The 16,442-nt window shown below is 48.6% G+C and overlaps 1 protein-coding gene across 1 annotated transcript; it reads left to right on the forward strand.

The window, feature by feature from the left end:
• Positions 1-214: 214 nt before the first annotated feature.
• On the forward strand, positions 215-15,500 carry PABPC1 (poly(A) binding protein cytoplasmic 1). Its single transcript, XM_068161144.1, has 15 exons — positions 215-961; positions 5,374-5,567; positions 5,657-5,772; positions 7,428-7,567; positions 8,625-8,719; positions 10,200-10,337; positions 10,427-10,522; positions 10,944-11,216; positions 11,387-11,480; positions 11,654-11,761; positions 12,552-12,703; positions 13,099-13,183; positions 13,358-13,488; positions 13,738-13,833; positions 15,026-15,500. The coding sequence occupies exons 1-14, from the start codon at positions 769-771 to the stop codon at positions 13,828-13,830; spliced, it is 1,908 nt and encodes a 635-aa protein (XP_068017245.1). The 5' UTR covers positions 215-768; the 3' UTR covers positions 13,831-13,833; positions 15,026-15,500.
• The last annotated feature ends 942 nt before the right edge of the window (positions 15,501-16,442 follow it).

Below are 16,442 nucleotides of genomic sequence, written 5' to 3' on the forward strand. Positions count from 1 at the left end.
TGAGCTGGCGCAAGCGCGCTCCCTCCCGGCGCTTTCCCCACGGCGGCCCCGGCGCATGCGCCAGAGCTGCTGCTTCCCTCGCTGGGCGCCGGCGCCGGGCGTCTCTCCGCCCCCCCCCGCGGCGGCGCCTGCGCTGTGCGCGCCGTCGGTGCGTGGCGTGCGGTGCGGTGGGGGCGGGTGGGGGCGGGGCGGGTATATATAGTGCGCGGCCGGGGCGGCGGCCTCCCCCTTGTCCCCCGGCCGCCGTCGGAGCTGTGTGCGCAGTGCGTGTGCTCCGGACACCCGGACACGCCGGCCCGGCCCCGCCGCACCATTTATTACTAAAAATATAAAAAAGACAAAAAAAATCAAAAAATCCTAAAAAATCTCTAAAAAAAACCCTTCCCTACTCCATCTTCCGACAACCTTCTGCAACCGGCCGGTTTGATAAAAAAATAACCCGGTGAAGCGAAGCCCCCGGACCCGGCGCAGCCGAGAGGAGACACAGAGCGAGCCTGACCCCCGCCGAGGCCAGCAGCAGCCGCCGCCGCCGCCGCCGCCACCTTCACCAGGCCCGGCACAGAGTGAGCCAGACCCCCTCCCACCGGTTCCACCCGCCGCCGCGCATCCGCCTCTCGCGGCCGTTAAGTTTCGAATCCGCCTCCGGAGTGCCCCCTTCCCCACGCCGACACCGCCGGTCCCTGCCTTCACGGACCGCCGGGCCGCCGCGGCCTCCTCGCCTCGTCAGCGCCCCCCCCTTGCCCTCCAGCGCCTGGAGACGGCGGCAGGATGAACCCCAGCGCCCCCAGCTACCCTATGGCCTCCCTCTACGTGGGGGACCTACACCCCGACGTGACGGAGGCCATGCTCTACGAGAAGTTCAGCCCTGCTGGGCCCATCCTTTCCATCCGCGTCTGCAGGGACATGATCACCCGCCGGTCGCTCGGCTACGCCTATGTCAACTTCCAGCAGCCCGCCGACGGTGAGTGGCCGGGGGCTGGGCCGCGGGGAAGGGGTCGGGGATGGGCGGGCGAGGCGGCGAGGGGCGAGCTGGGGCGGCCGCCGGCACAGGAGCCATGTTTCTCCCCCGCCCCCACCTGGGCTCGGCGCCGCTTCCCCCCCCCCACCCCGCCCGCCCCGCATCCATTTTCCCGGGCCGGGCGTTCCCGGGGCCGGTGTTGGCGTTGCCGGGACGGGGCGAAGTTGCCGCCGCGCGGGGGGAAGTTGGCGGCGGGGCCGCCGCTGGCTGACACGCGGCCCGGGGCCGCCCGCGCCTCGTGGCGGGGAGCGGGGCGGGGTGGGGAGGCGCTTCCGCGGCCCGCCGCCGGCAACCGAAAGCCGGCGCTGGGCCCCGGCCGTGGGAGAGGAAGGGCCCCGGCGCCCTCGCCGAAAAGGCCGAGGCCTGGCGGAGCTGCCCCGGGTGGCTGCGGCTCCCGGAGGCCGCGGGGAGGGGAGGGAGTCTCCACAGACCGGCACGGTGGTGCGCGGCCGCAGCAGGAATGCGAAATGAAGGCCGGCCTCGAGAACGCTCGCAGTCATTAGCACCTTTTAATGACTGCGCAGGAGCTGGGTGTGTTTGAGTGAGTAAGAGGCCAAAAGAAGGAAGTAGGACGTACCGGCTCGGCTCGGGAGTTTCGCAGCCGTCCGGGCAAAGCGCAGGCCCGAGCACAATACCCTAAGGCACCATGGCAGGGCTGTCACGTGTGGGGAGGGGGTGCGCTGCCTTGGGCCTCCTTTGCCCGCTCTTCCTGCAGCAAGCTGTGTCCTGAGCCATTCCTCTTGCCACTAAACTGCCTGACGCTGTATTTCTCTCCCAAGCTGCGCTTTATTAAACTTGCTTCGCAGGACGAGTTGTTGGTTCTCTAAACTTGTGTCAGTAAAGACACTTACCGTGTACTTCTGGGCACGGTTTTCTTAAGTTAGGCATCCGGTTTTGTTCGTCTTGGGCTTGCTTCCACAGAAGAACTCAACACATTCTAACTTTCCTGGGGTACTATCAAAAGAAAAACATAATGCTCCTGCCAACCAGAGCATACTTGATACGAAGTAAACTGCTTGTCCTTATAATGGTTTCAGTTTTGATGGTGTGGAAGTGGGAGATGGGAATTACAAACTTCCTAAGCAGTTGGATTGTGGCGTTCAAGACAGGCTTTGGTCTGTAGCCATATTCAGAACAGGCTTTGGTGTGCCTGTGACACCTGTATGTAAGTGGTAAAAGTTCCTGCCCCCTCTGTTGAATAGGCTGGTGGCTCACCTGTGCTCAGCTATCTGCTGGGGAAGGCTTTCAGTTTATTCTGCCATTGCTTAGGATAAAATTATTTGAAGGCTTACTTTAAGATCCTTTGCTTCCACTCCACACAAACCTGCAGTTTACTCTCAAAGCCACCAAAAAAAGGGATTAGCACCATTTAGTGCTGTGGTAGGATGGGGTCAAAGCAGGAGCTGCAGAAGGTTAAGCTAAAGCTCTGTAGTTGAGCAACCAGTCCAACCCCACGTTTTATGACTTAGTTTGTAATTAGTGAAGTATGGAAACAAACACAGGTTTTTCACCTCAGAACATGCCTCTTATGAACATGCTGCTGCTCCACGTGTTGGGAGGATTTTCCAGACTGTGGGAGGAACACTTAGTGTGCTCTACACCTAGGCCAGTCCAGCTGAAAGTATTTCTGCTCTGTATCAAACTTTGCATCTGGCATGTATCTGGCACCACTAGTTGAGATGGACTGAGATGAGGCTGAATTTGGTGTGCCTGGCAAGTGCCTAGAAAGCATTTACTGAGGTTTGTTTTTTATAGATCATTCTATCCATTTAGTGCAACCTTGAAATAGCTCTGGGGATGAGTGGTTATTACAGTAACACTTTGTTTTGATTCTGGGCTAGCTGCCTTTTCTTTCTTTAGCCTAACTCTTAGCTGTGTCTAGTGCTATTCTTGTTAGTAACAGCTAGAAACAGCTAGCTCAGGCTTGGAGAGGCCTTGGAAGGTGTGTTTGTATGTAGAGGAAGGTGCTCAGAGCCCTTCCAAAAGCTGGTGAAGCCTGATGACACGTGTGAGGCGTGCACACACTTCACAGCCGTGACACTGCCGAGCTTTGAGTCATAGTCCAGAGTGAAACTCAAGCAAGTCTTGTTTGAAATCACTAACCTAGAAATACTCTTGAGTAATCTGTAGCTGCGCTTCTCCCTGCAGAGGCTTGAAATGTTTCCAGAGGTTTATTAATTTTCAGCTGCTGCTTTGTGCCTTTGTAGCACAGTTGAGCAGCAAGCACATTCAGGGTGCTTCGGAAATTGTTCTAAAGTGGAGTGTCCAGTCGCTCACGGCTGAAATGGGAACTGGTGACTCATTCAGTAAGAGCTCCAGCACAATCAGCAGAAGTACAGCAAGGGTAGGTGTGTCCACTTGGTAACAAGTTAACTACTGAGTGCAATTGCCTCTTGCTAACTATCATGCAGCTGGAATGTAATGAAAAGAAGCCAGTCTTACTAGTTACGAATTTTAATGAGAGTGGCTTGTACCTGGCTGGAGATGTTTCTAGCAAAAACCCATTGTGGAATTACAGTGTAGCGATGGTCAAGCAGAAATCCTTAATTTCCTTGTGCCCTGTGAGATGAGATGAAGATGATGAAAAGAACTGCCCTTGTCTGGGTGAAGCACATGCATTGATCCAAGACAGGTGCTCACCCTTAGCCCAGCGTGGTGGTGTACGGGGGCCAGCAGGGACCCGGCTGGAGGCAGACGTGTGGAAATGTGTCCAGGCATAGAAATTTGTGAGGAGTATCAGGATTATTCTAGAAGCAATTAGCACGAATTGGAAAAGCCTCTTTCCTAGTGAAGGAAGCCTTGTTGCTACTTCTGGAAATAATGAACTGTTTGTTGCTGGCACTTTTGCTGGTGCTGGCAGTAATAATTCTAATGACTTCCAGGGCAGTACCAAGGCATTTGGTGCTTCTGTTGTGGCCAGTCTGATACCACTCTCATGGGGTTTGGGTTTTTTTCCTTCTGTAATGTAAAAGATTTTCAATGCTTTTTAATGAGTGTCTCCTGTTTCATTTCTATTAAAGTTTGTGAAAGCTTTGTTACTGTACTTGAAAGACTGGCAAGGCTTACATTTTGTGGTGGCTGCAGCCTGAATCAGTTCTTGACTTGATACTGTCATATGAATATGGTAATAGTATCAACAGCTGTACAACAAAATGTTAGATGTCTCGCTCATGAACTTGGACAGATGTCTTTCTCAGGTCAGGAAGGTGGTGCTCCAGCTGAACCAGAGGCTGGCTGCTCATTTTCTTCAGCTACCATACCCAACAACATAGCTACAGATAAAACCAGCACACAACAAAAACACCAAATAAGGATTTTCACAACGTGTTTAGCCCTCAGTCCCCCTAAGAAAAGCCATTAACTGACATGGTTCCTGTTCACATCATACTGCTCTGCTACATGCAACTTGCAGTGAAAAGAATTGGTACCAATGGGTGTGGACTTCAACTCTTTATGTGGGGACTTCCTTCAGTGTTCCTCCAGACCTGCAGGAACAGTAATGAGCAGGAGCTAGTGCAGAAGGTCATAAATGTTTGCCACATTGGAGAAATGTTGCTGGTCCTTCCTAAAACACCTTGTCGACTTAAAATATCAGATACCTTGTTGCTTTGAAAGGGCATTTGGAAACTTCCCCCTGAAATACACTGAGATCTTAAATTCAGGTTTTGAAGAGTGAGTTCTGGAGTTCTCCCCTGGAGTAACAAAATGTGGTTTATGTCGCTTCATTTTGTGCTCTTAGTGGTTGCTCCTTCACTGCACTTCTGTGTGCTTCAGCACGAGCCTCTAATCGCTGCCTAACGTCAGATTTTCAAAATCAAGTACGTGCTGAGTTTAAATCTCTTGGAACAGCCTGTTGCCTGCAAGTCCATCACACATCATCTTTGTCACTGAGGAGAGCTGTGTGAAGCAGGCATGAACTGTACCTAGCAAATGAATGTTGTCAGCTGAGGGGTGTTGGTGTGTGGCAGTGGTTATGCTAATGTCTGCAAAAGGCCTCATACAGGCACAGCTTTTACTCCTAAAGGCATCTTTATTGATGCAAGATGCATCTACACGGTCGAACTTTTCTCCTGTGGGATAGGTTGTCACTCCCATTACTGGATACCTCTTCTCCATGCTATCTTGTGGGATCCAGTCCTTTAGGCTGCTGGGGTTTCTGCAGCTCCGTCAGCTGACTTGCTAAGTGCAGCTTCTGCTGCGGAGCATTTTGCCAGTTTTACTTGCACAAAGCAGTGGGGGGTGTATTGTGCTGGGGGTTCAGGTGTGCACCTCAGAGAGTCCTACTTGAGAAGCCCCTTGTGTGCTTGCTGAGATAGCTTCTGTGTTCCCTGCTGATCCCGTGGTGTGTTTTCCAGCTGAACGAGCTTTGGATACCATGAACTTCGACGTCATCAAGGGCAAGCCAGTGCGCATCATGTGGTCTCAGCGCGATCCATCTCTGCGCAAGAGTGGTGTAGGGAACATCTTCATCAAGAACCTGGACAAATCGATCGACAACAAAGCTTTGTACGACACCTTCTCTGCCTTTGGGAACATCCTGTCCTGCAAGGTCAGTGCGGAGCGGCAGTGCCACACCAGCCCCCCTCCAGCCGCGGTGCAGAGGGTCCAGGGGTGTTACAGTGAGGCTCTCTTTAACAGGTGGTGTGCGATGAGAACGGCTCCAAGGGCTATGGGTTTGTACACTTTGAGACACAGGAAGCTGCCGAGCGAGCCATTGAGAAGATGAACGGCATGCTGCTGAACGACCGCAAAGTGTGAGTACCGCCTGGGCACCGCCGCCTGCGCCCCGGCTGCCAGCCACAGCTGCCTGGAGCCCACCGAGGAAACACAGCTGCTTGGGCAGAGCGTTTAGAATCCTACTGCTAGGAGCACTAGGAATGGCATCCTGCCTGTTGGGAAGGCAGAGTGAGTTCAGAAAGGCTAGCAGTGGACTCTTGGGGGAAAAAGCTGCTCTATTAGTTGTCTTACAGGCCAGTGCTGCAGGGAGGATTTGGGAGGTCCTCTGGGCTTCTGATCTTAACTGAAGTAAAATACAATGGACAGGGTACTCCAATTAATACTTTGTAAGAGTTCTGAGGTAGGTACACTATTCCTTTTTTGGTTGAAACTCTAAACTCCAGAGTCACTCAGTCCTGAAGAGCAGTCAGGATGTCCTGAGGTTTTTATGTGCATGGCTGTTAACAGGCATATCTAGGCAAGAGCAGCAAATAGAACTACAGGAATGCTGTTCTGAGTGTTGGCACTGTGCTGTGCTGTAGGAACAGAAGTTATTTGGCTGTTTGATTGGTGTTACCTAGGCTGGGGGAAGGGTGCCTGTCCCTCAGCTATACCTAAGGGATCATTACAGTATTTGGTATAGTTGCAAAAGAACAACTCTGTACATACATCAGAGGGCTTGGGAAAAGTAACAAATCAGTTTGAGTTTGCCATCATGGATCATTTTTACATGTAGAGGTGGGTGATCAAGCCACATACAGGGAGAAGATGTTTTGAAGCTTTAATTCTCCTGCTTGTTCTGTGTTCAGCTGGCATGCTGTGGAGGTTTTTACTCGACTCTCATCTTTATATACAACCTTGCTAAATTAATCCTTGCTTAATTTGAGTGAGGTGTTACTCAAAGGTTAAAGTATGGAGTTACTGTGTGCTACCTTACTGGATTTGTCAGATTTAGAACTATAAAGTTGGACAATATAAAAGATGTGAGAGCAAAAGTCTCCTGCAGTCAGAAATCAACATTAGCCATGCCACATCTATACCAGAGCAGCTCCTTGGATTGCAGAGTGTTGTGTTCAGCTTGTGTCCTTTCTCTGATGGTGTGAACCCACCTTGGGTGTTCGCAGCTCAGTTGCAGTGGGATTTCACTCAAAAGCAAGTTGAACTATTTATTTTCCTATGCTTACTTAAGGAAGGAAGCCAGCCCAACAAATGGAAAAGCCCCAAGCCCACAGTTAAAAAACCCAACAAAACAAACCACCAAAACCCCCAAAACACACAAAAACCCCTTGGATAAGCTGGAAGGAGTGTGAGAGTGGGAATGGGAGCATTTATACATCCCTTGCTGAGCTGGAGAATGGTAGGTGCCCCCAGAATGGCAGGAGGATTGTGCTGACATCCAGAGCTTCTCTTTAGCCCCTCTACCTAAAGCTCTCCCACTGCTCAGCTCCTGTTGTGGAAGGTTGTTTGGTCTGGGTGAAGAGTCTCAGCAGTGGGGACAGCATCATTGTGCTGGTAGCTGTGGCAGGCACAGCAATGGAGCAGAGGACACCGACACTCATTTTTCAGTGGAGTTCCATGGTAAAGATTTATCTGAGGAATTTCATGAGTGATATGAACAGTGAGGCTGGTTAAGTCAAATGTTCTCCTTGACAGACTTGCTTCAATCTACCCTGTTTTGTCTTCCTGCAATTAGATTTGTTGGAAGGTTTAAATCCCGCAAGGAACGCGAGGCAGAGCTTGGAGCCAGAGCAAAGGAATTCACCAACGTTTACATCAAGAATTTTGGAGAAGACATGGATGATGAGAGACTTAAGGAACTCTTTGGCAAGTTTGGTAATGTCTTAAACTCTAAGTTTATATAAACATGAGTGAGCTTCAGGGTGCTTCTTGTATCTTACCTGTGCAGTGCCTTACAACAGAAGGTTCAGCTGGCTGGCTGGTGTTGATTTAAAGATTAAAGCTGTACTGAAAAGCTGGTTCTTAATTCCAGTGTCATATCCAGAGGGCAGTGACATCCACTCCAGAATTTAAAGAGGACAGGCAGCAGATGTAATCCTGCCAGCAGAACTCTTACCAATAATGGGCCCAAACAGTCTTTTGAGTGGGTTTTGCACATGTTTTAAAGTTGCAAATGGAAGTGTTTCAGTACAGGCTGATGTTAAGAATTCACTACAGGATACATGACAAGTGAGTTTGCAACTGCTTTGATGACCTGCAGACTTCTCCTTACTCAGAGCAACTCTGCTTTCATTGTCCAGTTGCACTGTTGAGCAAACACAAAATTACAGGGAACCTCTCCAGGGAAGCTGTTGTGCACAGAGCAGAATTCCAGCAGGCAGATGATTGTGCCCCATTAAAGTATGGGATGTGTCACCATCCAAACAGGAAATGGCAAACTCCTTCATCTAGTTTGTAGGGCACAGTCCCTTCCAACCCCTGACATTCTGTGACTGATTTCCAGGCTCAGCTGTTTTGTTGTTTCCTTTCCTGCGTGCTTTTGTTGTGCTCCAGTGGATATGGTGTAAAGCAAGACAAAGGCTCATGTATGAGATACTCTATAGCAGTCCCTAAGCAACATTTACCAGAAATTGCTTTCCAGTGCTGGGGTCTGTGGTTGAAGCACTAACAAATGCAGCTGGTAAAACCTGTCTCAGCTGAGGCTGGGAGCTGCTGCCTTCGAGAGGTGGCTGGGTAGGCTTAGCCATAATGGCTGAAGTTGAGCATCAGAGCACACTGTCAGTTTTCTATTAATGGGTCACGTTTGCTAGATACTTCCATTGATGCAGCAGTGCTTTGTCATGCAGATGAAACAATCTCAGTGCTAAGTGCTGTGGACAGGATGTTCCCAATGTACTCTACTAAGCATTAGCATTTAATTCTCTTTTCCTAGGTCCTGCCCTAAGTGTGAAAGTTATGACCGACGAGAGTGGAAAGTCCAAAGGCTTTGGCTTTGTTAGCTTTGAAAGACATGAAGATGCCCAAAAAGTAAGAATTTGGATTTCATGATAAGAATTCTGTAACTGAGACCCAAATAATCTGTTGCATTGAGTGCTTTTAAATCTTGTCCATTCGTTCAGAGTTGTTCAGTTGGGCAGGGACACTGCACCAACAGGTGTCTGCTTCCTGAATGACTTGGCATAGTTTCTGTCATTCAGAATGCTTGCTTAGAAGCTCATGACAGTTGATTTGAGGAGCTTCTTCAGTCAAGACACTGCAGAGCTGGAACTGGTGTGAAAACAGGGAATCCTGATTAATAACCTGTGGTAGTTAGGCTTAAAGCTCTGGATGAGATTTGGACTCCCTCGTGCTGGGCAACATGCAAGCACAGTACATTATTACAGCTCTGCAGAACCCAGATGAATCACTGAATCCAGTGTGGTTGCACAAAACATTTGTGCAGGACAGAAGGGATTGTGTTTTCAAACTTCAGCACTGCAAAGTCAGCAGGGAGGTTGTTGGGTTTATGGAGCATGTTTGGCACAGCTGTAAGAAAATGTCGGCTCTACTCTGAAGAGTATCTTTGGAAGATACTTTGAATTCATGCCTACGGCATGCCAGCGTGCTGCATAACTTCAGCCTTTGTCAGCTGGCTGCTTTGAGGAAGCAGTTGGCTGTGGCAGTAGGGGGCATAGCATCAGGAGAAAAACACACAGAACAAATCAAGGCAGCAAATGAAGTTTGCTTTCAAAAGGCATGCTTGTGGTTTGTCAGTACTGCAAGTACACAAGCAAGAGATTAGCACGAATCCTGTCTTGTATCTGCATTGTTCAGTCTTGCACACGTTCCCTGATGAATTCTTCCTCTTACAGTAGTTAGAACACCAGGTTGGGTGTTCAAAATAACATAAAATTCTAATAGCTCAGTAAATGTGTTTAATGGCTTTGATCAGGAAAACACACATCAAAGTGGTGAGTTCTGGGTTTAAATGAATTGAATATATCTGTGCCAGAGTTTCACGTCTTAGTGGTTGTAACTCCAAGCAGCATAAAGGGAAAAAAGTTCACATTTTCTTGAAGTATTTCCTTCATAAAGATTTTTAAAAGGCCAAATATGCCAGCTTTGGCTTAACACAGGAGAACCTCTGACAGGACAGTTTCAGGTGTTACTTTACAGAACTGAGGTCATGTGAATGAGCTCTTCAGCTTCCTTGGTGCTCTTTTCTCTGCCTTTAGCAAGGTCAGGCTGGAGAAGTAGTTCCTCATTCTGTGACTTGCTGATTGGTTTGGGGTTTTTTGCCCCACTTCCTACAATAAAAGTTTCTTTGCTGCTTGTGACTTTTCCTTACTCACCCAGAAGCACACTCAAAGCAGGCAAGGGGGAAGCTTTGGGGTGTTTAATCTCAGCTAGATGGATTGGCTCTCTTTCTGGAGTCCTGATGTCACTGTATCTTTAAATTACCTTTTGTTTTTGTATGCCTGAACACCTGGAATACAAAACACTTCTAACCTCTTGTTCATTAATGAAGGCTGTGGATGAGATGAATGGGAAAGAGCTCAATGGGAAACAAATCTACGTTGGCCGGGCTCAGAAAAAGGTGGAAAGGCAGACGGAGCTGAAGCGCAAGTTCGAGCAGATGAAGCAGGACAGGATCACCAGATACCAGGTGCAGTTTCAGTGCAAGAGGGCTTACTGATTCTTTTTTATATTTACCATGGCCATTTGCTCTCTAAAATCACTTGCCTTTTTTTGTAGGGTGTCAACCTTTATGTGAAAAACCTGGATGATGGCATTGATGATGAGCGTCTGCGGAAAGAGTTCTCCCCATTTGGAACAATCACCAGTGCAAAGGTGAGGCCTGGAGCTTGTGCTTGTTCCTCCTCTGAAAGTGGACAGGGAAGGGGCATTTATTTCATGGACTAACAGGTGTGACCCACTCACTCAACCACTGCTGCTCACTGCTGTGTACCTTGGTATCTGCCTTCTGGATGATTGTCCATCTCAGGCTAAACTATGATCACTCTTTCCTGAAATAAGCTGAGTGCTGATACTAGTGAGAGGAAAATGGCATCTTTGCAGTGCAGTAATGTGCTCATCGCTGGCATTTTCACCTGCATTCAGAAAACAGCTATCAATCAGTGATACTCCTTCTTAGAAATCAATTCAGAACAGAAACCTGTGGTGTCACTTGCAGCAGGCTGCCAAAAGAAACTCGTGTGGGTCTAGCAGATAGGGCCTTCTTTTGTTGTAAAAGTCTGCTTTGTGTTGACAGGTCATGATGGAAGGTGGCCGCAGCAAAGGGTTTGGATTCGTGTGCTTTTCATCACCAGAAGAAGCCACCAAAGCTGTCACAGAAATGAATGGTAGAATTGTGGCTACTAAACCATTGTATGTAGCTCTAGCCCAGCGTAAAGAAGAGCGCCAAGCTCACCTCACCAACCAGTATATGCAGAGAATGGCAACTGTGAGAGCAGTACCTAACCCTGTCATCAATCCCTACCAGCCAGCACCTCCTTCAGGTTACTTCATGGCAGCTATCCCACAGGTAGGTGTAGAGATGAGGAGCAGAACTGTGCTGTGTGAAAATCCGGTCAGACAGAACGGTAAATACAGTTGCTGGCACGTGCCCAGCATTTCAGCAGTCTGATTTCATAGCAAAAGCTGAGTGCTGAGTGTGCTCTCCCAAGCTAAGTGCCACACTGTGTTTTGTGACAGACTCAGAACCGTGCTGCATACTATCCCACCAACCAGCTTGCCCAGCTTGCCAGACCTAGTCCTCGCTGGACTGCTCAGGGTGCCAGACCTCATCGTAAGTCCTCTCCTTCCTGCTCCCCGTGGTTGCCGTCAGCTCCAGAGCTTTCTTTTGCACTTTTGATGTGATACCCTTGTCAGTCTTGTGTCACGTTGGTGGTGTCACTTCTGGACTCTTAACCAGTGGGTGTTCCACCATGTGACTTTTCCTGTGCTTTCTGTCCAACACAGCATTCCAGAACATGCCTGGTGCTATCCGCCCAGCAGCACCCAGACCACCCTTCAGTACCATGAGACCAGCTTCACAAGTCCCACGAGTTATGTCTACACAACGTGTTGGTGAGTTCCCTTTATGCACACTGAAGTATTAGACTTCAGGGTTTAATACTGCTGATTCCATGTGGGCTCTCAAAAGCATTTAAGTTCAACATGGCATGTGGTAACACTTCCCTCCTTTTCAGGCTCTTACTAAATGAGTGAGCTAGTATCACCTTCTAGTAGCTGTTGTAAATGCTGGCCTGGCAGTGATTGCTGCTGCAGTGCCATTTCTTCAGCATGAGCCTTTTTTCACCTTTAGTATGCATTTTAATAATACCTCAGGATTGTTACTGGCAGCTACTGCCAGCCCTACACATCCCTGAGCAACTTGTGATACCAAGATGAGAGAATTCTAGCTCTCACTATTTTGTCAGTGTGAGGTATGAGAATCTGCACATCCCTGAGAGAACCAGATCTGCTTGCCATGCACTCTGCATTCTCTGGCTGTGGCAGGCAGCAGTATTTGTAGCTGTCTCCTTCATGAAAATACCTGTTTTAGGGCACCTGTTGATGTGCTCAGGAAATAGTGATGTTTGAAGTTAGAGTTTCAGGAATGCTCAGCCAAGGTGGTGGTTTGCTCACATTATTTCAGTAGCATGTACAAAAAGCCAGTTAATGAGTGAAGTGACTGGGAGGTGACACCCAGCAGATGTCAGAGGTGGACCCTTCGGCTCTGAGCAGTGTTGTGACAGCTGACAGTGCTACCGAGAGGCATCTGTAATGTGACTCCCCCGCTGGGTGTCCCCCGGGGCTGGTTGCTGGGTTTTGGTAGCTGGTGCACACTAACTGCAACGCTGCCCTGTGCTTGCAGCCAATACATCGACGCAGACCATGGGCCCGCGCCCCGCAGCAGCAGCCACTGCCGCCACTCCTGTCCGCACAGTCCCGCAGTACAAATACGCCGCGGGCGTCCGCAACCCTCAGCAGCACCTCAACACACAGCCACAGGTTGCCATGCAGCAGGTGAGTCCTGACAGCAGCTTTTGCAGAGGAAGCTGCCAGAGGGGGCACTTAGCCTTAGAGGTCATCTTTGTTACTGTAGAATTCAGGCTCTGCACTGTGGCAGCAGAGCCTTGGGGGGGTTAAGTACACCTCAAGTTCACATGTGATCCTGTGTTGCTTCATGTTTTCCAGCTGCTTGATACCTCAGCCTGAACTCTGGTTCTGTGTGTTCCACAGCAGAGCAGTTGATGCTAACCTCCAGCTGTAACCAGCACTGTTTGCTTGCAGTAGTTGTAATTTCCCCTCTGTTCCTGACAGTGCAGGCAGTGTTCATGCTGAGCTGTGGAGCCTTGGGTATTTGAAGATGCACCTAATTGTGAACTAGACTTTAATTTTGAAATGGTGTTCATTTACAGCCTGCTGTCCATGTGCAAGGTCAGGAACCCTTGACTGCTTCCATGTTGGCTTCTGCCCCTCCACAAGAGCAAAAGCAGATGTTAGGTATGTACATAACACCTTTCTCCAAGCCTTGTAGCAGGACAGTTGCTGTACTCTTTTATCAGTCTTCAAGTGCAGAACGAATGGCTGCAGCAGTAGAACAAGCTGCTTGCTTGCCCTTAAATCCTAGGCTGTGTTTGTCAGGTGAGATTTCTCAGTGATCTTTCTGCTCTGCAGGCGAACGTCTCTTCCCTCTCATCCAAAGCATGCACCCCACTCTGGCGGGTAAGATCACTGGGATGCTGCTGGAGATTGACAACTCTGAACTCCTCCACATGCTCGAGTCTCCTGAGTCTCTTCGTTCGAAGGTGGGTGTGCTCTGCAGTGAAGTCCACACTGGTTGAACAGGTGTCTGGTGGCACAGTGGAGCTGCAGCAATGCAGTGCTGGCCCAGGGCAAGAGGGTGCAGTGACTTGGATTGGCACCAACTGGCACTGCAATGTTGTCCTTGTACCAGAGCAGGTATTGTTTGTGTGCAGCATTTAAACTGGCTGGTGGACTTGAACATGCAGTAACTGCACACTTCTCCCTACTGAGTGGTCTTTTTCACTTCACAGGTTGATGAAGCTGTAGCCGTACTACAAGCCCACCAAGCTAAAGAGGCTGCTCAAAAGGCAGTTAATAACCCCACTGGGGTTCCAAGTGTTTAATAAGTAAGTTCTGAACCATGTGCTTTGATGGGATGGGGCAATAGAGCTTAGGCCATGGCAGCAGTGTTGCTGCCAGGCCTGGTAGCATCTACAGTCACAGCTGTAAACACATTTTGTGCTCAGGCCTGTAGCTCTTGGTTAGAAAACGCTGCTGGCATTTTGGCTTGCACATTTAGCTGGCATTAAAGCTAGCAGCAAATGTAGCTGCAGGTACAGGCACGTGTGCAAAATGGGGAGTGATGTAAAATGGTATTGCTCAGTGTGTTGGAGAGGAACTTGTGGAGTTGGTGTAAGCTTAGAACACTGGGTTTTCATAGACTGTCATTTGGGTATGAGTGCCAGAATACAGAATGACACAGTAATTCAAAGTTAAACTGCATAGCCTTTTAGTATCAGTTAAAACACTGCTTTTCTTTATTGCCTTCTGTGGGGTTAATTAAATCTGCACGACAGAGGCAAAAGGTGATGCTTGTACAGTCGTGAAAGGGGGGAAATGTTGTGATGTTGAGGATAACAGGAGTCTCCTCCATGCAGTCCAGTTAGGTTTTGCCTATGAACTTCCTTTCCACATCTGTAGCTGTCAGTTGAAAGCTGCCTGCTTTCACATTAGATTACTTAACACCTTCTTTTTTCTTGGTCATTTCATTTCTGAACCTTAACCTTTTGGAGACAGAATTGGAGTTGTTTTTTCCACAGTTCATTCTTTTGTAGTGCTGCTTGTTTGTTTATTGGTAGTGATACTTTCCCACTGAGATAAGTGCTGAGATAAGTTGTCAGTCCTGAACTAAGACACTTTGAGACTACTTGACACTTTGAGACACTTTGAACTAAGACTGACTTTGAGACCATTACTCTGTGTGCTCCATGATGGTTTAATCTTGGGGCGCTGGCCTTGAGCAGAGGTGGCCTGCCCTCGAGTTAGCTGCAGTACCAAATGCCCCACTGTGCGCAGCTGTTGTCAGTGCTGTGCTGTGCAGGCTGCTGCTAAGCTCCAGAGTCAGTTTTGGCTTGCCAGCTGTCACAGACTTGGGATGCTTGCATGTCTCTCCAAAGCTAGGGTACCTCTGGTACTGCTTGTGAAGAGCTTTGGTTGACCCAAGTGCTGCAGGGCTCACTGAGGGGGGGAGGAGGCCTGTCAGAAGAGAAGGTGCTGGCTTTGACTTCCCAGCCTAACCACCCCTGTTGTTGTTTGCAGAAAGATCCGGGACTACAACCCTAGAACTTCGCTTCACCGAAGAAAAAACCAATTTAAACATGGAAAAAATATTAAATATTGAGAAAAAAACATTGCAAAAATATAAAAGAAATAAAAAAAGGAAAGGAAACTTTGAAGCTTATGTACAGAGCAACGCCGGGGCTAGTAAAAGGAGTGCTAGTCCTTGATTACTTATTGATTTAAAATGACAAAAAAATAGTAAAAAATTAAAAAAGACAAATTAATGTTTTATAAACCCGGGGGAAAAAAAAAGAATTTTCAGCACAGTACAATGAAAAAAAAAAAAAAACAAAAAAATTTAAAGCATTCCTTTCTTTAATTTTGTAATTCTTTACTGTGGAAAAAGCTCGGAATATCACCACTGTTTTAGTTGACAGTGGGAATTGATAGCTGAGCCAGGAACCGTAATTTGGATTATAAAATTCTTGGTTTAATAAAAATTCCTTAAACACTGCTTCAGTTGTGTGCTGCTCTCCTCTGTGTCCGCTGCACCTGCCACCAGGCTGGGGTTTGGGAGGCCAGGTCGGGATCCCCGTGGCGAGGGCCTCAGCAGTGTGAGAGATTAGCCTACATTCGGCCACCTGTTGCAGACAACAGGAACTTGGGCAGTAAATCAGAACAGCAAGGGCTGTATCTGGGGTTTAAATTCTTAGTAGCGTGGTGTCTGAGCTCCTCTTGTTGGCTAATTAGGAACAGACCTTGAAGCACCCTACCTTGATGAGCAGTAAGAACTGTTACTGTCAAAGGTTTGCGTGCTGGAATCACTGACATCACATCTGACTGCCTGCACAGGTTTGGGTGGAAGCAGCTCTCTGCATAGGCCTCTGGCCAGGTTTGCAGGTGGCAAAGGAACCCTGAGATGGAGGCTGAGTCATCTGGGCAGAGGTAAATGAGCAAGGATTGTCTGCAGCAGTTGCAGAATTCCATTCCTGTGCACATGAACACAAAGCATTCCTAAATCGGGAAAGGCGCAGCTTCAGATGGCAGTGTGCTTGAAACTGAATAGCCACTAACCCAAATACCTACTTGCACAGTAAGAAGCCTGCTGTGGACAGGACTGCTACACCCTCTGAGTCAGGTATTTCTAGTGCTGTGTTCCCTAACAAGTGGCTGGCTGCTGTTAGCTTTTTCTTTTCCTTCTATTGGAGACCAACTGGTTTAATTCTAGCTTTGCTACCTTTGGGCTTTTTCAATGTACTGAACAACTCTGTAAGTCTCACCTTGCTCCTGGGTTAGCTCAATTACTGAATTCTTCCCAAGAATAGTTCAGGCTGCTTTAAATCAACAGACTTGAGACAGAAATCTGGAATGAAAAGCTGTGGCTTATTAATTACCATTCACTTCAAAGGTCTTGCTAGTAACTCCCAGTTGTGATGTGTCACAGCTCCGCAGGCAG

Source organism: Melanerpes formicivorus, unplaced genomic scaffold (assembly GCF_026170545.1).
Source record: "Melanerpes formicivorus ecotype bairdi unplaced genomic scaffold, bMelFor1.0.p_v2 SCAF_56, whole genome shotgun sequence".
Taxonomy (NCBI): domain Eukaryota; kingdom Metazoa; phylum Chordata; class Aves; order Piciformes; family Picidae; genus Melanerpes; species Melanerpes formicivorus.